We start from the raw sequence: 23,080 nt of genomic DNA, 5'->3' as shown, positions 1-23,080 counted from the left end.
AGCAACCAGTGAGTGTGCGTATAACCGTAACACACTCACCGTGCGTGTGCATGTGTCCCAACCCCGCCTGTGTAAATATATCACATGTGGATACTAACCAACCATGGCCGTCGATACTGATCACAAACCAGCAGGGGTGCAGAGCACAGCACGATGTGTGTGTGTGTGGGATGTATCACAACCGTGAGTGTGAGATAACACTAAAGGGGTTTAATACACATACAGCCCCCACCCCCCTTGTATCACAACCTTGCATGCGGGTGTGTTACAATTCCAAAGGGATTCACTCCCTAAGGAATTTAACGCCCCCGTCCCCAGTGTGTGTGTGTGTGTCCCAACACCTTGTGAGTAGGTTTCACACCATCTTGTGTGTATGACAACTCTGGGTGTAGCTCCACCAACATCCCGTGTGTAGTTCAACCTCATGACTTTGCTTCTCTCTGTGTTTACATTTGGTAGCTAACTCATATCATCTAAACCTCCCCACACCTGTCTCTGCCCTGAGTGAATTTCGATACACCCTGCATCTTCAAGATTGTCACTCACTCCCTGGGTTCTGCACCAGTTGTTCTAACATTGAGTTTCTGCCTCTTCCCACCATTCCTTGCCTCTGAAATCGATTGATGAATTTTTAACCAGTATTTATGCAGTCTGGACCCCACCATAGTCAATGGGGCCAGATCCCAGCTGGAGTCAATGGGTCGTATGTCCATTGGAGTCAATGGGGCCAGATCCCAGCTGGGGTCAATAAGCCGTCGCTCTATTGAAGTTGGTGTGAGCAGATCCCCAGTCGAGTGACACTGATTCACAGCCCATTGGGGATTTGGTCCTGTGTTTATATCCCTTTGTCCTTCAACGGTTCAAGAGTGTGGTAGCAACCTCAGAGCAAACTTAGGAACCAGGCACAGAGCCCAGACTGGCTGGGAGTTCTGTGCTTAGATGTCACCAATCGATTCTCAAGTGTGAACTCCTCAGGCACGATCACACCCTTAGCATGGAGTCACAGAGAGTTCCCCTAGGGTACCCCAATCTGTCTCAGCACCCGGGGAGCCTGCCTTTGTGACAGATGGTCCCTTACCCCAAGAATCACAGCAATATTCAGCTTCCTCCCAGCTGCAAAGAACTGGTCACTTATCCTAGGTCAATCGCATCTTAGAACTCATGCCAAAGACAACCCTTGTAGTCAATCCTATAATAGACTATATCCAGTTTTATTACATAGGAAAAGGAAACAAGGGTAAAGCAGGTAGACACATGCACACCAATGAGTTCCAGGCTAGGTATCAAAAAGTAATAGACATTTCGATAAGAAGCCAGCTCTATATGTCCTCCAGGGCTAGCCCAGGCCAAGCACTGGGGATCTTTTGCTTGTGCTTAGTAATCCTCACCCCACCATGTCTAAGCAGCATAAAGATACAGCTCCTCCTTTTTAGGGCTTTTTCTTCCCTTCCCCCTCTTCTGCTCTGAGCTGGAAACTCAGCTGACAGGAGGCACTGGCTTGCTTCATAAGGCGGGGAGAGCAAAGGGCAAAGTCTTGCAGTCTCTTTAACGTCCCACGATTGTCTGGCAACGCCGGGACAGGAGGTTGCTGTTGGAGCCCAGCATTTTGCCCTAGTTCATGTCTCGCCCCTGCCCTCCTGCATTTTACAGCCATTCATGTCCCTGTCCTGGTGATTTACAGGGCAGATATGATCTCCCAAACAGGGATACTGGTGTTATAAGTGAGATTAACACAGGCCGCGGCTCACAAGCATCCCCTAAAGTCTCCATACATTCCTAGAACCCTCATACTGATTTCACCAGGTAGGGTTGCCAATTTCGGTTGGACGTATTCCTGGAGGTTTCATCACATAACATAACCTTTCACTAAAGATTAATCTTTAATTCCTGGAAACTCCAGGACAATCCTGGCAGGCTAGCAAATTTATCACCAACACTAATGCACAGGGGAGCCAGATGGGTGCCCGCCCTCTATTTGTCAGTGTTCAGTTGAGGCCTGGGGACCTTGGCACGAGCTGGCACCTGGTCTGCCAGTGTCACTCTCTCTGGTTTGTTCTGAAAGGTGGGAGCCCCTACAGCAGGGGGTCTCAAACTGGGGGTTGGGACCCCTCAGGGGGTCGTGAAGTGATTACATGGGGGTCGCGAGCTGTCAGCCTCCACCCCAAACCCTGCTTTGCATCCAGCATTTATAATGGTGTTAAATATATGAAAAAGTGCTTTTAATTGATAAGGGGGGTCGCACTCAGAGGTGTCTTGTGTGAAAGTGGTCACCAGTACAAAAGTTTGAGAACCCTGCCCAACAGGGAGCTGACCTGCCATAACTCTCCGGCACCCTAGGAAGTGATTGTATTTCAGGACACACCCCTGACTGATTTTGCTTTCGATTCCACCCAAAGCGGCAGGGAATTTTTCTTCTGCTGCTGCGGGCGTGAAACCGACAGGGGGGGAAATTGCAGCCAAAATAACCATCTTCTCTCCCTCCCTCCCCACAGTCACGCCCACGTGCTGATCAGCTTGCACACAGTGGTTTAGGAAGTACACGCAGCTGGGGAAGCCCAGGGCTGGGCTAGCAGGGGGCTCCAGGTCAGGAGTGAGGGGCACCTGCAGAGCTGGGGGTGGGGGCTGTTAGGGGGCTTATTCCTTCACCCACTTACTTCCCTGGTCCTTCTCGCATGAAGAGAGAGCAACAATACCCGAAGTCCAAAGGTGCAAACAATTCAATGTTTATTGGGGTGAACTTCCAGCAAGCATGATTCCAGTTTCCTTCCTTAGTGTCCCCCTTCCCAGCTCTGACACCACAGAGCCTTACACCTGTGTCCCTGTTCCCATTCCTGCCCTTAGCCGAACATGATTCCAACTTCCTTACTCCCATTCCCTGTTCCCATTTCCCCCTTTAGCAAAACATGATTCCAATTTTCTTACCCCCATTCCCTGTTCCCATCTCCCACACCCACCCACTTCCTCATTGACTACAGACTATATAGTAAAACTTGAGTTCTGCTTAGCTATACCTTAACCAATCATTTTCCTGAAATTTAACTAACCAATCCTAACATATTGTAACATGATTATGTAACCAATTATATCCCACCACCTTAATTAGTTTACACCCAGCAAAATTAATTATACAGCAGACAGGAACAATCACAGAACCAGACAGAGATTATACAGACAAACAATAGCAAAGTGGGAACTATAATGACAAGACAATACAGAAGTGAGGATTTCACATCCCAGCTATCGATAAGTGAGTTCTTGCCAGACAGGATGCTATCAAACTAAGTTTCCTTTTACATTTTCTAGGCACTTCCCTTTCTCTGGAGGTGATAGGAATACAATCCTGTCCTGATAGTGCCTAACAGCCCAATAGCACCTTATTTCAATGTGACTAGATTGGAATGTGAGGATGTGACCGTTCGCTTCCCAGCTTATGGCTGCCTCTGCTGCTTAGCCAAAGGCCTTAGCCTAAGAACAGGGCCTCAGACTGTCACAGTAAGAGAAGGCCCTTACACCAGCAGACAGTGATTTTGATTCTTTCTTTTATACCTCTATCACCAGCCAAGTGATAAGAATACACCTAAATTCTTAGAGTATAGGCCTTTACAGACAGGCCTGAATATCTATATCCTAACACTCCACCCCTTTTTTTTCTTTTGGGATCCTCCTGCCCAGGTATCCCTGGAAAAGCATAGGACATATGGCGACACATTTCCTGATAGGGCCACGCATCAAGGTGGAAGGTGTCGATATTCCATTTGTCCCACTGCCCCTTGTGTAGTATAGAGCCCTGCACCTTCTCTCGTACGGGCATACCACACCTATTCCAATTAGTGTTCCAGACTTCCCATTAGAGTGGGCCTGAGAAGGTTGGGTCCGGGTTGTCTAGTACACTGCAGGGTTTGGAGGGCTTATTACATTACTTATAGGTTATATCCCTATGCAGCGTAACACAAGTACAGTTAACAATACAAAATCCACAGCAACACCGAGTCCTGACCACTGCAGTATGGTCCAACATCCGAGACACCCCCAAAACACTGCCTCTCCTCCTTCGATGGGGTCACGATCTTGTGTCCAGTTGCTGGCAGATGCAACAAGCTGCCCCTGGAGGTTTTGCTTGCTTTTGTCCATATCATAAGTCCACTGAATGTTCACAGAGAAATGGGATATTGTCCAAACCAGCTTGACCACTTGGTATGGAATCAGGCAGTAAGCCCTGGCTTATTCACAGCAATAAGATTCACAGATCCATTTGTGCACCAAAGTCCATATAGCAGCATGTAGATGGGTGTAGTTTGGTTATGGGCTGGTGTAATTGTGCCCCCAGTAATATGTACATTCCCAGCAAAACACCTTATACACAGTACACCCAATTGTCCACCCCTTGCATAGGCCATTGATTCTGCTCCTCTATAGTCGCAGGAGAGGGGCACATCCAAACATCTTCTGTTGATTTACACTATTTTACACACCCCTCCATTGATTCCCAGTGAGCTCCTCCCCTTCTCATTATTTCCATAGGGCTTGTGGGGGCCACCTTAGTTGCCATTCCATTTCCAGGTACCACGGCAGCTATTACACAGATGCTGGCCTCCTAGTTGAGCATTTTGCATTCCCATACACATCTGCCCCCCCAAGGTCAGCCTTTTGAAGCCATCCCCCACCCACATCATGAGATTTTCTGTTCATTAAAACACAACAATGCTAGCAACAAGACAAACACCACAGACAAACAACACAAAACATAGATCCATAGATTCTGAGTTATTCTTCCGCTGGCGCCAGCTTGCTTGTAGAGTGTCTGAAAAACAAAAGAAACAATTTCCACCCCCCTGGTGGGGACAGATTATTGCTTAATAATAATACCACTTTCTTTTACAAATTTCCTTGCTAATTGCAGGAAAAACAGAAGAATTACCCCTAGGCTGTCCTTATTTTGTTCTATAGTCAGGCTAGTGAATTACCTCACTCACTGATCATTTATGAAATTCATGAGATGGTGTACCTCAGTTTCCCCTCTTGTACAACAGACCAAGTTTGCAATAGTTTCTCTGCTGTACCAAGCTTTAAGTTTATTCTCAGGTAATAGCTGAGACACAGCTTCAGATTTTAGCACTGTACACACACACACACACACCCCTTAAGGTTAACCTGTCCCCCTTATTTTCAGACTTGACTTGTTTTTTTCACCTCCCTTTCCTGAAGGGCCATAATCTGAGTCTTCTAGTAGCTTGTTTGCTGACCAGATGTATTTGTTATTTGCAGCTCCTTTGTGCCCATCAGCTAGGTAATTTGCATTTACACACAGAGGCTTACTAGCTTGCTTTTGGATCCAAAGCTGTTAGCAGTTTAGAGAGTGTCTTAAAAGGGAAACATTCCACTTCCACTAGAGTTCTGATTACTTTCCACTTTCATCTCCTGCTCCAAAACACACAGATCTGAAAAAGAAAGCACAACCTATTGTGGCTCCTTTTGGAGCCCTATTAGGATTTTAATGAAGTACCATGTTTTATTTGCATTTCTTTTACCCCTTCTCCAATAGACACTCCACACGTCCTGGGAAAATGCACATTCCTTCCATATAGTTTAACCTCCATAACATCATATTAGCCAAATTAATTTTACACAAGGTGTAACTGCCTCCCCCATGCCCACAGAGTTTTCATGCACACCCACCAAAGCAACAATCTAATCCCCCAGAGCCACCCCAAGGCTCAGTGTTCCCATCATTCCTCCCCTTTTCCTTTTACCACACAAAATTCTCTTTTGCCTAACATTTCTTGCACTGTGATTACTCTTTTACACAACTGTACCCCGATTACCCTGCCATCTTGTACAACTAGACACAACCAGGGGCAGCCAAGTTAAGTTCCGGACAGCAGGGGGCTGTGGGTAGGGGTTGAGGGGCATCATCACACACCCTTTGTAGCCATTATTAATTGTGATAAGGGCAACTAGTGGGGTGTATGGAGATAGATAGATGGATAGATAGATAGGGAGCGTATGGATGCATGGATGGATAGATGGTAGAGATTGTCTGGACACAGTGATAGAGAGAGAGTGGGGGTCTGTATGAGGATAGATAGATACCTGTGATGGTGTAATTAAAACCTGTGTGGTGATGTATGCGTGGGAGGGGGCAGAGTTAAGATTACCCAGACATCTGCTATTCTGGCATTTCCTAACTTTTGAGTGCTGGGTTTTGCGTCTTAAAAAATATTCATTTAAATGCAGATTTTGTTTGTATACAAACATATAATTATGTATCAGGGCCCCACTGTTCTGGGCACTCCACAGACCCCAACTGAGATCAGGGCCGTATTGTGCCAGGCGCTCCACAGACTCCGACCGAGATCAGGGCCTTGTTGTGCAAGGTGTTGCACAGACAATCTTTGCCTCAAATAAAGCCCCAGCCCAGCGCTGAGTAGTACAGGGCTCATGATACACAGTGAGAAGTTCTCATTCCAGCCAGCAGAAGACACATTCTTGGAAGCCGGTGTCCCGCAATAGCCCGTTCTAACCCTGTCCCTGTGTTGTGTCCTCCAGGAGTATATCAAGGGGCTCTGCAGCCCGGAGTTGAGCGAGAAAGTCTGCTACCCTAAGGACATGCAGTGCGTCTTTGTGGGAGCTCAAGGTCTCTTCCTGGACTGTCTCACTAAGGGGACCTCTGCCAACCTGGTCCTGCTCAGCCCCGGCTCCCTGCTGGTCTCAGGCCTAGCCGAAGCCTTCGTGATGGCCCAGAGCCGCATCCAGGAGTTTGTGGAGAAATACCAGAAGGCACCACGGCTGCCGGAGGAGCAGGAGGCTCTGGTGAAGAAGGCCTTCCGGGAGCTGGTGGAGTCCCACGATGACAAGCATGCCATAGACCTTCTTATCCTGCCCACCCCACTCAAGGAGGAGCTGCTCAGCCTAGTGCGGGACATCCAGGAGGAAGTCGGGGAATGGACACCAAGAAATAGAGCATGGGTGCCACCAGGTATCAATTGGGACCAGCTGCAGTGGTGGGAAGCGAAAGCGACAGGTGGGGCTAGGCCCCAGGGCTTCTTTGACCTCAGTAGACCTCCAGACCAGACCAGGCATCAGGGCTCCAGGTCTGGCATCCCAGGCTGTCCTCAGGACCAGGAGAAGCTGGCGGAGGAGGCCTCCGAGAGGCCAGTGCTTTACAAGAGGTCATCGAAACCCATCCCAGGTTTGGACGGCAGCCAGCAGGCTCAAGAAGACTTGATGTTCCCCGGCACCCAGGACTGGATGAGAGAAGTGGAGGAAAGGGGGCCGGAGGAGAGCAGCCAGGAGGAGGAGGAGGAACAGTCGGCTGGGGCCCTGTCATCATGGACGGAGAAGGAGTTCAAGATCATGCTGAACTTCTTCAAGACCATGGGCTACGAGGAGCGGGTGGTGAAGAAGGTGCTATTGGAATGTGGTGTGCGGGAAGCCCCCTCAAAAATCCTGGACAGGGTCCAGATGGAACAGGCCTCCTCCTCCCAGCAGGGGCATGACCCTGCGCCCTTTCAGGAGTCCAGGGCAAGGGAGACGTCTTCTCCTCCTCCTCCGCCCCCAGAGACGACCCAAGATGAACACGAATACCTGCTGGAGGTCATCAAGTCAGCAGCGGCCAACTGTGGCCACTCACCCAGCGAGATCCCGGCTGAGATCTGGACAGGGGCCCCCTTGGCCGGCCTACTGAGAAGGCTCAATGAGAAAGCCAACCACCAAGAGGAGGCTGGGGTTAAAACTAGGCTGGAGGATAGAGGCAGCTGCAGAGATGGAGAGCCGGCCCTCTCGAATGGCAAGGAGTATCCCCAGGGTCAACATCACTGTGAACCGGGGAGGAAAGGAGGGTCTCCTGTCCACAGAGGAGTCCGTGGCCCACCTCCCCTCCCAGAAGGCTCTGATTTCCCCATGGATGTGACCCCTGTAGCTTCCCCTGCATGGGCTGCTGAGGAGAGCCAGCCAGCTGAGGATGTGTACCCAGTGCCAGCAGGCCCAGTGCCAATGGTGACCGGAGCCCAGCGGTTTAAGGAAGCCATCCGGACACCCTTCAAGCTCATCTTGGCCAACACGCCAGGGAAAAAGAACCTAAGGAGGGTCATTATCGATGGCAGCAATGTAGCCATGGTGTAAGTAGCCTGTGTTGCTGCGTCTTGCTCCGAGACCTAGGGCATGGTGCGTGGTGAGCCCAGCTAAGAAACCAGGATGCTTGGTCAGCTGAATACCTCTTAACCCTATTGACTTAGGTCTTGCAACTTGCCTGCAGGCCTCAATACACCTTAACTAGGCTTCAAGGCCTTTTCTTTCTTGTAGGCCTCAAGACCAGACTAGGCCCCAGCATTTTATGGTTGACTTGTCCATTGACTTCAGGACCAGAGTAGGCCTGGAGAATCTAGGCTTGATGTACCTTTAAGCATCAATATGCCTTAAGAGCAGCTAAGCTTCAAGACTGTAGGCTTGACTTTCCTGTAGGCCTCACTAGGCCTCAAAACCCAAACAGGCCCCAAGACTCTAGGCTTCACTTTCCTACAGGCCTCAAGATCAGATCAGGCCCCAGATCTCTATGTTTGATCTGCCCCATAGGTCCCAAGATCAGACTAAGATCCTAGACTTGGCATTCCTGTAGGCCTCAAGACTCTATGTTTGTCTTGACCATAGACCTCAAAATCAATTTAGGCCGCAGGATTCTATGTTAGATTTTCCTGCCCTCAAGACCAACTTAGGCCCCAAGACCATAGGCTTGACTTGTCTGTAGGCCTTAGGGCCTAGTCTACTCTTGAGGTCACCACAGGAATGTCTTGAGGTCACCACAAGCTTAGAGTCCTGAGGGATAGTGTAGTCTTGAGGCCTATGCACAATCCAGTCTCAGGTTTCTGGAGCCTAGTCTAGTCTTGGAGCCTATCGGAACATCAAGCCTTTGATCTTGGGGCTTCATCTGGATTTGAGGTCTCCTAAGGCCCTATACTTGACTAGTCCATAGGCATCATTTGGCTTCAGGACCAAACCAGCCCCAATTCATAGAATCATGGAATATCAGGGTTGGAAGGGACCTCAGGAGGTCATCTAGTCCAACCCCCTGCTCAAAGCAGGACCAGTCCCCAATGAAATCATCCCAGCCAGGGCTTTGCCAAGCCTGACCTTAAAAACCTCTAAGGAAGGAGATTCCACCACTTCCCTAGGTAACCCATTCCAGTACTTCACCATCCTCCTAGTGAAAAAGTTTTTCCTAATATCCAACCTAAACCTTCCCCACTGCAACTTGAGACCATTACTCCTTGTTCTTGCAATTCCTCTCCCACACCTGGCGTAGAGCTCAGAATTCTAGGACTGTCCTATTGCATTGGCCCCTCTTCCCCTATTTGCCCAACGCTGTGCCAGGGGAACCCAGTGCCAGCACCTCCATGCCTCAACATCGCCTTCCGTCCCTCCTGTAGGCACGGCTTACACCAGTTCTTCTCCTGCCGGGGCATCGCTCTGGCTGTGCAGTATTTCTGGGACCGTGGGCACCGGGAGGTGACGGTCTTCGTGCCACAGTGGAGGATGGAGAAGGTTGCCAGGGTGGAAGGTAAGAAGGGAGGTGGGGTGATGATGGAGCTTTATCGCCCTGCATGACATTGCCCGGGCCTGCCACCTGGGGCCCTTCACCACCCCACCAGGCTGGCCCCCTGGGGCCCCTTGCTACCCTGCCATGAGCTTGCCCCCTGGGGCCCCTCGCTACTCTGCCATGAGCTTGCCCCCCGGGGCCTCTTGTTACCCCATACCACCCTGCCCCCTAGGGCTTGATGCTCACCCTCATAGATCCCACTTCCTAAAGCCCCACCCTGTCCTCCAGCCCCATGCTTGCTGACTCCATCTCCCCTCCTCCCCCAGAGAGACATTTCCTGACCCAGCTGCAGGACCTGAGCTTGCTGTCACTGACACCCTCACGCCAAGTGGCTGGGAAGCGCATCACATCCTACGATGACAGGTAAACCTGGGGCTCCCTCTCCGCCCCCCTCCTGATGTGGGGAGCCCTCCCACACTCTACGCTGCCCCTGCAGGAGCAGAGGACTCAGTGGAGCCACCGATGTGGTGCTGTCTGAGCCCAGCTGGCAGAGAGCTGAGGGGCCAGGCCTCGGAGGTCCACCCCCACTGGGCTTTCCAAGCTGCGAGGGGCTGCTACACCCCTATCTGGTCACATGAGGAACGAGGGGGTGGCTGTGAAGCAGAAAGTCCCTGCAGCTGGGGGTTAATTGAAGGCTGAGCTCCAGAGGTGGGGATGAAATAGCTCTGTGCGGCCTCTCAATCCTTACCCAGGGATCCCTGCCATCCCAGCTCTGGCATCCACCCCCCAGCTCCGTGGTGCCCCTCACTCCAGACCTGCAGCCTGCTTAGAGCAGGCAGACAGGGACCCCCTTATGCCCATCACCTCATTATCACACTGCTTCCCTATAGGGGACTATGGTTCTACTCCTGTGGTGCTGCCGCCACCTTGTGGTCAGTGTTGGGTACAGCCAGCACCTGGGACCCAGCTGTTAGCCTTGTCCTGGAACCCAGAGCAGGGCCTGGAGTGCTGGGGTCTCACTCTGCCCCCTTTGGGTTAGGTTCATGCTCAGGCTGGCAGAGGAGACTAACGGAGTCATCGTCACCAATGACCAGCTCCGGGACCTCATGCAGGAGTCCAAGAAATGGACCAGAATCATCAAAGAGAGGTGAGGGGGCCAGGGAATGGGACATGGGGCCTTTCCCCTCTAGGGGGTGCTGGTTCCCACCCAGCTCCTGGGCAGAGACTGGCTGGCTCAGGGGGTGGGGAATGGGACACAGGGCCTTTCCCCTCTAGGGGGGCATCAAGTCTGATCCAGGCCCAGGGTAGGGGAACTGGCTAGCTCAGCAGGGTGGGAATGGGATCTTAGGCCTTTCCCCTCCAGCTCCAACCTGGCCCCAGAGCAGGAAACTAGCCGGCTCAGGGGGACAGAGAAGGGGACACGAGGCCTTTTCCTCTCTATGGGGTGCTGGCTCTAATCCCGAATGGGATTCTAAACTTCTTCTTCCCTCTCAGACTGCTGCAGTTCACCTTCGTGGGGAACATCTTCATGGTTCCAGATGACCCGCTGGGCCGAGAGGGTCCCACCTTGGACGAATTCCTGCAGAAACCCCTCAGGTACCTAGTCATGTGGGGAACCACCCCTCTCAGCCAAACCTCCTTCAGCTGAGAAGAAATGCCCCATGTGCCAAAATCCCTTTAAGGAGATGCTGATTCCTCCCCTTGAATGCTGGCATTTTTGACTGCCAAATGCCTGCCTGCGCCCTGCTGGTCAGACTTGGGAACTGCATCCATGTCCCACTGCCAACCATCTGGGGGGTCAGGCTTGGGGCTGGGGGTGGCTGGGAGCTGATGCTAACTTTGCCTCAATGCTCCTCACTGCAGGCAGAAGCCTCCCACTTGCCACTCCTTCGCGGGGCATGGGGCTCCCTTTCCCGCCCCCAGCCGGCCAGCCTCCCAGACAGAGGTGCTGCAGCTGCGGGACAGGAAGCCCCCCGGGGAGCGGCGGCAGAGGAGACAGCCGCAGGAGGAAAAGGGAGAGGAGGCGGAGGTGGTACGGAAGCCGCGGGAGACTGAGCGGCTTCGGCAGGAGCTCTTGACGATCTTCACGGGTCAGGACCAGAAGGTGGACTTCGTCCTGCACAGAGAGCCCTGTAGCCGGGATCTGAACAAGCTCTCTGAAAACCTGCTGAGCCTCAACTTCTGAGACGCCCATGTCAGCCATTGCTGACCCCCTGGGGTCTACCCTTATCCTCCCACCAGCAGGGATTGCACCCACCAAAATCCCAGATGAACTTCATTAGCAGCAGTAAGCTATTAACCTCCCACCTGGACTAGCTCTTTACGTGACAACCTCCCATGGTGCATCATGAACAAGGGACTGAACCAATGACCTTCAGGACCAAAATCATGGACTTTGCCCCACGTAACTCCACTGTGTGGTAGCAGTAGAAAGCTGTTATCCTCTCATGTAAACAAGCTCCCCCCCAAGTTATCAGCAGGGCTTGAACCCACAGCTGTCAGTGCTAATAATAATTGAACACAGCCAACTGAGCTGCAGGAGTAAGCCCATTAGCTGGTAGCAGTAGCAGGTTGTTATCCTGTGTGAACCATCATGTTATATAGCAGCTGGGTCACCAGCTGGGATTGAAGCCACAACCTTAAGTGCCAACATCACAGATGGAGCTGCAGGTGTAACTCTCATTGTTTAGTAGCAGTAGTAGGTTGTTATCCTGTTCTGCGGACCACACATGTTGCAGGTGGGTTCCCCACTACGTCTCTCTCTACTCATCCCTCTGAAGTTGGGCCTGGCATCTGATCCAGGTGCCTCACAGTTAGGACTTCAGCAAATGCTGAAGGACCATTTATAGCTCATCTAGGGTGCCTTCTCAGAGAGAGACATCCAGCAGCCCTTCTCTGGCCTGGGGAGAGAGATTGCTGCACCTGTGGGAGAACCCACCCGAACTTGCCTCATCAACCGTCATGGAGAAGGGACAGACCATGGCGTATTTATTTTGGAAAACTGACCGCTATACCTGGAAGGTACGACCGAAGCCACCCATGGGAGAAGCATTGGCTGGTCCTTTTCCAAGCCAACTGTCTGTGGTGGCAATGGCTGCTTGAAGTTCACAGGAAAACCAGGCAACGGCCTCCAAACCCAGCCAAGCTGGAGGCTCAGAGCCAGGCAGATGGAATGCAAGCAGGCATGGTCTTCATCCTTCGTTGCTGTTGATGGACAAGGGGGAAGAGGGTGTCGGCGAGGAAAGAAAGATTGGAGGAGCCCAAGGTTGGGTCCATACTTCTCCACCCCACTTCTCCTCCTCTCACCTTGGCTTCTGCCCCCTCAGACCCAGCGGGCATGTCACTTCCCCACCCAGAGTCCGTTCCACTGTGCCAGCCCAAGGAGCTCTACAAGGCTACTTCCAGCCATCATAGGATGCTGGCAATAATGTCCTCTTGCTGCTGTATAGAGATGTCCTATTCCAGGGGCCGGCAGGAAGTCCATGGCTCTGGCCTTCCCCTCTGGTCTGTGCTGTAAACCCACGACACATGGATGCTTCTCCAAGTCACCCTACACCCTAGATATACCTCTGCCTGGCTCCGGTGTCAACGAAGCAGAATCTGTTCCGAGTGCCTCCAAGCGATGGGTGCGTTGTGGACCTTAAAGCATGAGTCATAGAATCATAGAATATCAGGGTTGGAAGGGACCTCAGGAGGTCATCTAGTCCAACCCCCTGCTCAAAGCAGGACCAATCCCCAATTAAATCATCCCAGCCAGGGCTTTGTCAAGCCTGACCTTAAAAACTTCTAAGGAAGGAGATTCTACCACCTCCCTAGGTAACGCATTCCAGTGTTTCACCACCCTCCTAGTGAAAAAGTTTTTCCTAATATCCAACCTAAACCTTCCCCACTGCAACTTGAGACCATTACTCCTTGTCCTGTCCTCTTCTACCACAGAGAATAGTCTAGAACCATCCTCTCTGGAACCACTTCTCAGGTAGTTGAAAGCAGCTAGCAAATCCCCCCTCATTCTTCTCTTCTGCAGACTAAACAATCCCAGTTCCCTCAGCCTCTCCTCATAAGTCATGTGTTCCAGACCCCTAATCATTTTTGTTGCCCTTCGCTGGACTCTCTCCAATTTATCCACATCCTTCTTGTAGTGTGGGGCCCAAAACTGGACACAGGACTCCAGATGAGGCCTCACCAATGTCGAATAGAGGGGGATGATCACGTCCCTCAATCTGCTCGCTATGCCCCTACTTATACATCCCAAAATGCCATTGGCCTTCTTGGCAACAAGGGCACACTGCTGACTCATATCCAGCTTCTCGTCCACTGTCACCCCTAGGTCCTTTTCCGCAGAACTGCTGCCTAGCCATTTGGTCCCTAGTCTGTAGCGGTGCATTGGGTTCTTCCGTCCTAAGTGCAGGACCCTGCACTTATCCTTATTGAACCTCATCAGATTTCTTTTGGCCCAATCCTCCAATTTGTCTAGGTCCCTCTGTATCCTATCCCTGCCCTCCAGCATATCTACCACTCCTCCCAGTTTAGTACCATCCGCAAATTTGCTGAGAGTGCAATCCACACCATCCTCCAGATCATTTATGAAGATATTGAACAAAACCGGCCCCAGGACCGACCCCTGGGGCACTCCACTTGACACTGGCTGCCAGCTAGACATGGAGCCATTGATCACTACCCGTTGAGCCCGACAATCTAGCCAACTTTCTATCCACCTTATAGTCCATTTATCCAGCCCATACTTCTTTAACTTGCTGACAAGAATACTGTGGGAGACCGTGTCAAAAGCTTTGCTAAAGTCAAGAAACAATACATCCACTGCTTTCCCTTCATCCACAGAACCAGTAATCTCATCATAGAAGGCGATTAGATTAGTCAGGCATGACCTTCCCTTGGTGAATCCATGCTGACTGTTCCTGATCACTTTCCTCTCATGTAAGTGCTTCAGGATTGATTCTTTGAGGACCTGCTCCATGATTTTTCCAGGGACTGAGGTGAGGCTGACTGGCCTGTAGTTCCCAGGATCTTCCTTCTTCCCTTTTTTAAAGATGGGCACTACATTAGCCTTTTTCCAGTCATCTGGGACTTTCCCCGTTCGCCACGAGTTTTCAAAGATAATGGCGAATGGCTCAGCAATCACAGCCGCCAATTCCTTTAGCACTCTCGGATGCAACTCGTCCGGCTCCATGGACTTGTGCACGTCCAGCTTTTCTAAATAGTCCCTAACCACCTCTTTCTCCACAGAGGGCTGGCCATCTATTCCCCATGTTGTTATGCCCAACGCAGCAGTCTGGGAGCTGACCTTGTTAGCGAAGACAGAGGCATTGAGTACATTAGCTTTTTCCACATCCTCTGTCACTAGGTTGCCTCCCTCATTCATTAAGGGGCCCACACTTTCCTTGGCTTTCTTCTTGTTGCCAACATACCTGAAGAAACCCTTCTTGTTACTCTTGACATCTCTCGCTTGCTGCAGCTCCAGGTGCGATTTGGCCCTCCTGATTTCATTCCTACATGCCCGAGCAATATTTTTATACTCTTCCCTGGTCATATGTCCAACCTTCCACTTCTTGTAAGCTTCTTTTTTATGTTTAAGATCCGCTAGGATTTCACCGTTAAGCCAAGCTGGTCGCCTGCCATATTTACTATTCTTTCGACTCATCGGGATGGTTTGTCCCTGTAACCTCAACAGGGATTCCTTGAAATACAGCCAGCTCTCCTGGACTCCTTTCCCCTTCATGTTAGTCCCTCAGGGGATCCTACCCATCCGTTCCCTGAGGGAGTCGAAGTCTGCTTTCGTGAAGTCCAGGGTCTGTATCCTGCTGCTTACCTTTCTTCCCTGTGTCAGGATCCTGAACTCAACCAACTCATGGTCACTGCCTCCTAGATTCCCATCCACTTTTGCTTCCCCTACTAATTCTTCCCGGTTTGTGAGCAGCAGGTCAAGAAAAGCTCCCCCCCTAGTTGGCTCCTGTAGCACTTGCACCAGGAAATTGTCCCCTACGCTTTCCAAAAACTTCCTGGATTGTCTGTGCACGGCTGTATTGCTCTCCCAGCAGATGTCCGGAAAATTAAAGTCACCCATGAGAACCAGGGCGTGCGATCTAGTAGCTTCTACGAGCTGACGGAAGAAAGCCTCATCCACCTCATCCCCCTGGTCCGGTGGTCTATAGCAGACTCCCACCATTACATCACTCTTGTTGCTCACACTTCTAAACTTAATCCAGAGACACTCAGGTTTTTCTGCAGTTTCGTACCGGAGCTCTGAGCAGTCATACTGCTCCCTTACATACAGTGCTACTCCCTGACCTTTTCTGCCCTGCCTGTCCTTCCTGAACAGTTTATAACCATCCATGACAGTACTCCAGTCATGTGAGTTATCCCACCAAGTCTCTGTTATTCCAATCACGTCATAATTCCTTGACATCACCAGGACCTCCAGTTCTCCCTGCTTGTTTCCAAGGCTTTGTGCATTCGTATATAAGCACTTGAGATAACCTGCTGATCGCCTCTCATTCTCAGTATGAGGCAGGAGCCCTCCCCTCACAGACATTCCTACCTGTGCTTCCTCGCGGTATCCCGCTTTTCCACTTACCTCAGGGCTTTGGTCTCCTTCCCCCGGTGAACCTAGTTTAAAGCCCTCCTCACTAGGTTAGCCAGCCTGCTTGCAAAGATGCTCTTCCCTCTCTTTGTAAGGTGGAGCCCGTCTCTGCCCAGCACTCCTCCTTCATGGAACACCATCCCATGGTCAAAGAATCCAAAGCCTTCTCTCCGACACCACCTGCGTAGCCATTCGTTGACTTCCACGATTCAACGATCTCTACCCAGGCCTTTTCCTTCCACGGGGAGGATGGACGAGAACACCACTTGCGCCTCAAACTCCTTTATCCTTCTTCCCAGAGCCACGTAGTACGCAGTGATCTGCTCAAGGTCATTCTTGGCAGTATCATTGGTGCCCACGTGGAGAAGCAGGAAGGGGTAGCGATCCGAGGGCTTGATGAGTCTCGGCAGTCTCTCCGTCACATTGCGAATCTTAGCCCCCGGCAAGCAGCAGACTTCACGGTCTGCTGGTTTGAGTCACTATGGCCTGAGCTCAAAGACGCCCTGGCTGTAGGAGGTTCAACATCTCCTTGCTAGAGCTTCTCTGCAAGCTTTGGCTACCGTACTTCCTCCTTGCTCGCCTGTCTCCTTCTGACCTCGGTCAGCTCCAGCCTTCTTCTGTCTCCTACCTCTTGCCCTCAGCCAGGCCAAAAGTCTCGCTCAAGAGAGAGTCCCCTTCTTTGCTCTACCCATCTTTTCTGGAGTCCCAGTTCCCTCAGCTCCATGCGTGGAGATGATCTGACCCGCTTGGCACATCCTTCATTTTCCTGAAATCCAATGGCACTCTTCCAGCCATGTCTCCTGCATTCCCGTCCCCTAAGCCTTGTGTTCTCCATCTTTCTTGTCTTGTCTCTATCCCACCAAAGCTGAGGGCGTGGCGGGTCATTACCCAGCCTTATCGACCTTTATACATTCAGTGGCTATTTATGTAAATATGTTTTTTGATAATGATGATAAATAAATGGCAGGGCCCATCTGATAAAACTGCATTTTTGTCACCCCAAAATTCAGAGACTCCAAGAGGTAGTGGGATAGAATTCAGGGTAACCACTGCTTATCGCTCCCCTCCCAGAGCTGGGGATAGAATCCAGGAGTCCTGACTCCTAATCCAGCACTGCAAATGTCAGACCACCCACATGTCCTGGATACTTCTACTCCATTGTAAATCTGGAGCAACACCATTACAGTCAATTCCAGATGGATGCCGGAGGGGCCCTGAGATCAGAATCCAGCCCTTATCCCAATGCAGTTGGGAGTGACTCTGGATTGACCCTGAGGGAGCTGAAACCATACCAGGATAGGGCACCTAGGGGGTCTCAGTTTGAGCCCCTCCCCTCCTCAGGAGACAAACCCAGTGCCCCGGTCACAGATAGGACATTCTCTGTGTCCCTGGAGAGAGCCAGCGAGTAAGAGCTCCCCATGCCCCCTTGGTACATGGTTCCCAACCCACACCCTCCTCATGGGCCCTGCTTAGATGGGATGGAGATGCCTGAACATAGGGTGGGGGTAAGGGAGCTAAATGGCTGGGCGATATGGGATGGATGGAGAAGTGAGAATGGAGATGGAGGGAGAGAGAGGCAAATTATTTGTGTTGGGGTAGATCCTAGAATACCCGGACTGAGATCAGGGCCCCTGCCATGCCAGGCACTGCACAGACCCTTTGTGAGAAACAGTCCTTGCCCCAACGATCTTAGTCTCACTAGACAATAGGTAGGATCCTCACCCCATTTCACAGCCAGGGAAACCAAGTCAGAGAGAAGAACATTCCCAAGTGTGTTGAAGGTTTGTAACTGGCTCTGGTGCTGAACGAGGTCATAGGAACAGCAGCACGACTTCCCCTAAAGAGCCTTCCCCCGATCCCATGTGTCCCTCGCCCCCCAAGCTCCCACTGCCATGACCCCGCCCCCCAAACTGATCCCTGGTCTCCTCCAGGCTGCCCCCCCCATAAACACCGTTTCCATGGGGTCCTGCAGTGCAGTTATCACCTGGATCTGGAAGGTGGGGGGTCCCTGTTGGGCCAAACCCCATTTTTCCCCTGTATTCCCAGACCCCCTGCGACCCGGATAGTGCAGTGCCTGTCCCAGGGGTGCAATACCTGCTTGGGACATGAGGGAAGCTTGAAGAAAGAAAACCGTGTTGCTGGCCTTCAGGACTCCTGCGTTCTCTCCCTGGCTCTGGAGGGTGAGTCGAGTCAAGTGGTTGGGGGGTGGGGCTAGGAGTCAGGACTCCGGGGTTCTATCCCCAGCTCCGGGATGGGAGTGGGGTCTAGTGGTTAGAGCAGGGTGCTGGGAGCCACAACTCCGTGTCCTACCCTGATACATTCTATGCCTCAATTTCTCCACCTTGGGAGGAGTGGGGTGGGGTCCCAAAGCCATCCACAGACAGCCGCTGACAGTGCAATAGAACATCATTTATTCAGCGACAACGTTAACCTTTCCTCTACCGCCAGCCTCCATTCCCCAGTCAGATGCCAGCGTCTCCTGCGTCCGACCGGGGCAGTGGGAGGCTGGCAGGTGAGGCGGGGCTACGGGTCACCTTGAGGCAGCGGCAGAAGAGAACAGGCCGGTGCCCCAAGCCCAGGTGATACTGCCACCAGTAGAGCTTCTGCCGGGGCTGAAGAATGACCCGCAGCTCCTCTCCCTCTTCAGCCACGGCCTCCCACTCCTCCTGCTCCGTCCTGAGCCCCAGCCCCCCATACATGGGGGGCAGGGAGAACTGGGCCTGGAGCAAGGCCACAGAAAGGTCTGCAGGTGCCGGGGAACCGGCCGTGGAGAAGGTCCAGTTGGCCAATTTCTCTTCCACACGTCCCACCTTCCGGGTTATCTCATGGCTGCCGGGGAGCGGCCCGTCCGTCTCGTTCTGGATCAGCTTGACACATTCCCATGCCCCAAAGGTGCCCCTGTGGACCAGGGACAATCCACCCGGGAGGAAGCTGGCCACGTCCGCGTGGACGGGGAGGACCTCCTGGTGCCCCGAGCTAGAGAAGACCTGGCTGTATAGCCCCCGCTGCTCGTCCACACCCAGGAAAGCCAGGTGGGTAGCGTCAAGAGCGTAGTAGTAGAGTCCGTGGCGGGACGCGGGCTCCAGGGGCATCTCCTCTGCTTCGGCCCCCGTGGTCAGGTCAGCCACAGACAGAACCACGCCCCGGGCCAGGAAGATGAGGGAGAAGCGGCTGCCCCACGAGGCATAGTGGTCGCCTCCGCGGCATGTGGGGTGCAGGGGGAGGGCGTCGGGGCTGGGGGCGGCGCTCAGGTCTGTGGTTCGGTGGAACGCGTCCCCCCGGAGGATGCAGACACAGGAGCCGGTGGTGTCGCCCACATAGTGTTCCCCACCCTGGCAGGCAGGGTGCAGGCCCCGGATCTCCACGGCCTCTGGGGAGTGGCACTCGGGCGCCTGGAGGAAGCAGCCCACGTCGGAGCGGACGATGAAGAAGCCATGAGGGGTGGTGAAGACATCGGTGCCAGGGGAGCGTGCCCGTGGGGCGATCCCGGCCATGGGGGGGCTGAGCTCCTGGGGGACACCAGAGGGGGAGAGTGAGGGGGGGGGTCCATATTGAAATGGGCTAGGCCGAGACCAGCCAGACCCTGGCGGTGTGGAGGGCAGGAAGGGCACCACCGCCCAGGGCACAGGGTGGGGGGAGAATCAGCTTGGTCCCTGAAAGGGAGGTTGGGGGAGTCTGTGGGGGAGTCACACCAAGAAGGGCCAGGCCCTGGGTGTGTGTGGGAGGGGGAAGGAGGCCTGGGTCCCGGGTGGAAGCTGGCTCTGCACCGGGCACCACGGGTAACCAGCAGCCCAGCGCGGCCTCTGCTCCCCCTATCCCAGAAGGGGGGACCCCCCTGGAGAGGCCCCACTTGCAGAGCCCCCCGGGAAGGGGCGATGGGGCAGCCCGGAATGGGGCGGGGATGCTCCCCGCATCTCACCGGCGCTCGGAGTGGAGACGGGGCCGTGCGCCCCTCTCCAAGGCGCTGCGCTCCCGGGGCCGTGCGCCCCTCTCCAAGGCGCTGCGCCTCCAGCCGGCGATGGTAACCCGCAGCCTTGCCCGGGCTGAGATCCGCCTGGCCCGCCCCCAAACGGGAAGTCGTAGCTAAAGGGGAGGGGAAGTCGCTAGCCGGCTCCTCCCAACTGCACAGCCATTAAAGGGGTGGGGGGGGGGGGGACGGGACGCCTGGGTTCTCTCCTAGGCTGGGGGAGGGGATGGGCTAGTCAGTGGTTAGAACAGAGGAGGCTGGTGGCTAGGATGCCTGGGTTCTATCCTCTGCTCGGAGATGGGGGCGTGTCTAATAGTTGGGAGGGGGTGGCAGGACTCTTGGGTTCTTTTCCCTGCTTGGAGATGGGATGAAGAGTTTAGTAGTTAAAGGGAGGTCAGGACGCCTGGGTTCTCTCCCTGGCTCTGGGAGGGGAGTGGGGTCTTGTGGTTGGAGTGTGTGTGTATGGGGGGCCTTTGAGACCGGGAATCCTGGGTTCTTTCTGCTGCTCAGAGGTGGGAGGGGGGCGTCTAATGGTGAGAGCAGGGAGGTCAGGGGTCTGGGAGGTAAGGCTTTTGGGGTTTCAGTCCTAGCTCTCCCCATCTGTATATGGATCCCTCCCCCTTGGTGGGTTGCTGGAGCTGGAATGAAGCTGGGAGGTAACTGGCCCAGAGTCTGCCATGCTTGCCCTAAATCTGTGCTGTTGCTGAAGGATCCCTAGGGCCCCTCAGCCCAGGGAGCCCACCTAGCTTGGCCTTTGAGAGCGGCACCCCCTTGTGGACAATTGTGGAATAACCTGCCCAGGGAAGCCACTTCCTCCTGCTCCCCCTATTGCTGGGCCATGCCCTCAATTGCAGACTTTCCTCCTGCCCCCTCACCTCAGGGCGTGGCTCCTCTGGCTTGCAGGGAGTGATCCAAGAACCTCTGATTGGCCGTTCAGCCTCTGTTAAATTCATGTGGTGGTGAGTTCCACAGGCTGTTCCATTCCCTATGGCTCTCAGGGTCCCATTCCTGCTGCCCCCTCCCCCACCAGTGCTGTCTCGTGATGACACCCTTCTAGCTACATGCTGGGGGCTCAGGATGGAGAAGGCAGGGCAGACATGAGGTGGAGGGGATGCAGAAGGCTCTCCGGGGACTAAGATGGGTTCTCTGCCTGGGCACCTCCCCCTTACCTGTGCCTTGTGTCCCTTGCCCTACCCCCCTTTATAGGGTGTGCCAGGCATTTGTTGCCCCCTGCTGGGGGCTCAGCCATGTGGGGGCACCAGGCCCCAAGAAGCTGGCCTGTCTGGGGGGGAAAGAGCAGCAAGTTTGGACCCTCTAGAAAGCCCCCACTTGGTCCCACAGTGGCTAGAAGGACCGGGAGTAGGCAGAAGTCAATCAGGGTCCAACAGGCAGGATAAAAAGGGCCAGTCACGCCTGCTAGGGGCCAGTTCAGGTGGAGCAGGACGTAACTAGTTGAGGCTGAAGATTCTCCAGTTTGTGCGAGGGTCAGTGAAAGTGTCACAGGGCCTTTCCCCTCTAGGGCCGCTGGTTCCCATCCAGCCCCAGGGCTGGGGGGTTGGGGACTCAGGGAGGCGAGAACGGGACACGGGGCCTTTCCCCTCTACATGAATGGGTCAGGGATGCAGCTCAACATGCTCCTAGCACTTGCAGCCCCATATGAAGACAATTATTACCATCCCGGCTCCCTCATGCTTTCTTGTTTTTTACCCTTCTACAGACCCCCAAACCAAGGAGAAGACCAAGGAAAGTCAACCCCAACAGCCTGGTGAATGCTGGACAAATTCTTTGTGCTTCTGCAGCAGATTCGACCCTGGAATTATCCCAAAGCAGAATTCAGGCTGCGGGTTATAATGAGAGAAGACTCATGAAATGAAATCATCTGCCCTGGTGACGCGATTTGCAGAGAAGCTGGGGGAGGGGAAGTGGATGAGCAGGGTTTGCGAGCTGGGAGGAGGGCACTGGGAAGCGATAAGTATGGATTTGAAGGGGCTGATTTGATCCCATTGATACACTCCCAGCTGCTGGTTGAGGTGCCCTTGGGGAGGGTCAGCCCCCCGGGGAAGAAGGTCAGCACGTTGGGGTGGATGGAGAAGGAGATCTGTTGGTGGGCTCAGTAGTACATGTATATGAACATGAGCTCCACCCACCATTTCTCATCCACCTTCAGTACTGTTGGAAAGAAGTGGTAGGGGAGCATCCATCCCATGTTCATCTGTGCCCACGTCAAGGGCAGAGCACACGACACGCAGCTCTCGGAAGATGATGTGGAACCCGGAAGCACAGTGCATGGTCCCCGCCACAGCAGTTGGGATGCAGCTTATGGACCTTGGCCTCAGCATCTGTGCTGAAGTCCTTTACCACCTGGTAGGAGTCGCCCTTGATGATGTAGATGTTGGGGGGAATCGTCTTGTCACTCCCGTAGAGATCCCCATCCTGTCACGCAGGGTGCAGTCTCCCGATCTCTATACCAGTCCCGCTCTTTTGATTGTCTGTCCGCAGGTAGCAATCCAGGTCGGAGCAGATGATAAAGAAGCCCTTTTGATTATCGAAGATGTCGGTGCCTGGGGCGTCATTGTGAGGGACCAATGGTCCATCGCAGGTGTCCAGCCCTGAGACGAGGAGAAGTGAGGGCAGGATGATAGCTCATCTCATCCTTTGTGAACCTTTGATGCTTGAAGATCCCCAGGTCCAAGAGCAACCAGGCACCTGTCTGCAATGAAGTCTCCTAGATGTGCCCTGCAGACCAATCTCCAGGGGGTGGCGCAATCCTGAGGAAGGGGAAAGCCCAGCGTCCTGCCCCATGAGGATCCCACCTCACACGGGCTCCCACTTTCCACCATGGATCTATCCATCTGGGCCATGTCTCCTCCATCTCACCCCATAAGTGCAAAGGGCTGCCCTGCGTGGAGATAAAGAGGGGAGGAAATATCGACAGGATCCCAAGGACTAACTCTGTGCCCAGCCAGGAGTCCCTGAATGGAGC

General features: G+C 53.4%; 2 protein-coding genes across 15 annotated transcripts in view; one reads left to right on the top strand and one right to left on the bottom strand.

The window, feature by feature from the left end:
* Positions 1-21,934, top strand: part of KHNYN (KH and NYN domain containing) — a 32,754-nt gene extending 10,820 nt beyond the window's left edge. For 8 of the 10 annotated variants that reach the window (XM_073308568.2, XM_073308567.1, XM_073308575.2 and 5 more), the window contains exons 4-11: positions 6,547-8,117; positions 9,423-9,553; positions 9,859-9,955; positions 10,572-10,679; positions 11,027-11,128; positions 11,396-13,158; positions 18,177-19,162; positions 21,815-21,934. In XM_073308568.2, coding sequence (XP_073164669.1) covers positions 6,547-8,117; positions 9,423-9,553; positions 9,859-9,955; positions 10,572-10,679; positions 11,027-11,128; positions 11,396-11,717 — 2,331 coding nt within the window. In that variant the 3' untranslated portion in view covers positions 11,718-13,158; positions 18,177-19,162; positions 21,815-21,934. Of the gene's footprint in view, positions 1-6,546; positions 8,118-9,422; positions 9,554-9,858; positions 9,956-10,571; positions 10,680-11,026; positions 11,129-11,395; positions 17,651-18,176; positions 19,163-21,814 lie in introns of those variants that run through there. The other 2 variants (XM_073308569.2, XM_073308566.2) reach the window with 2 other exon arrangements.
* LOC140896641 (uncharacterized) overlaps positions 18,519-23,080 on the bottom strand; it is a 34,738-nt gene continuing 30,176 nt past the window's right edge. For all 5 annotated transcript variants that reach the window (XM_073308576.2, XM_078848225.1, XM_078848226.1 and 2 more), the window contains 2 exons: positions 20,050-22,996; positions 18,519-19,639 (listed from right to left, as the gene is read on the bottom strand). In XM_073308576.2, coding sequence (XP_073164677.1) covers positions 18,593-19,624 — 1,032 coding nt within the window. In that variant the 5' untranslated portion in view covers positions 19,625-19,639; positions 20,050-22,996 and the 3' untranslated portion in view covers positions 18,519-18,592. The remainder of the gene's footprint in view (positions 19,640-20,049; positions 22,997-23,080) is intronic.

This window comes from Lepidochelys kempii, chromosome 13 (genome assembly GCF_965140285.1).
Source record: "Lepidochelys kempii isolate rLepKem1 chromosome 13, rLepKem1.hap1, whole genome shotgun sequence".
Lineage (NCBI taxonomy): Eukaryota > Metazoa > Chordata > Testudines > Cheloniidae > Lepidochelys > Lepidochelys kempii.
Note: the sequence above shows the minus strand (reverse complement) of the source record. Positions and strands in the feature narration are given on the sequence as shown.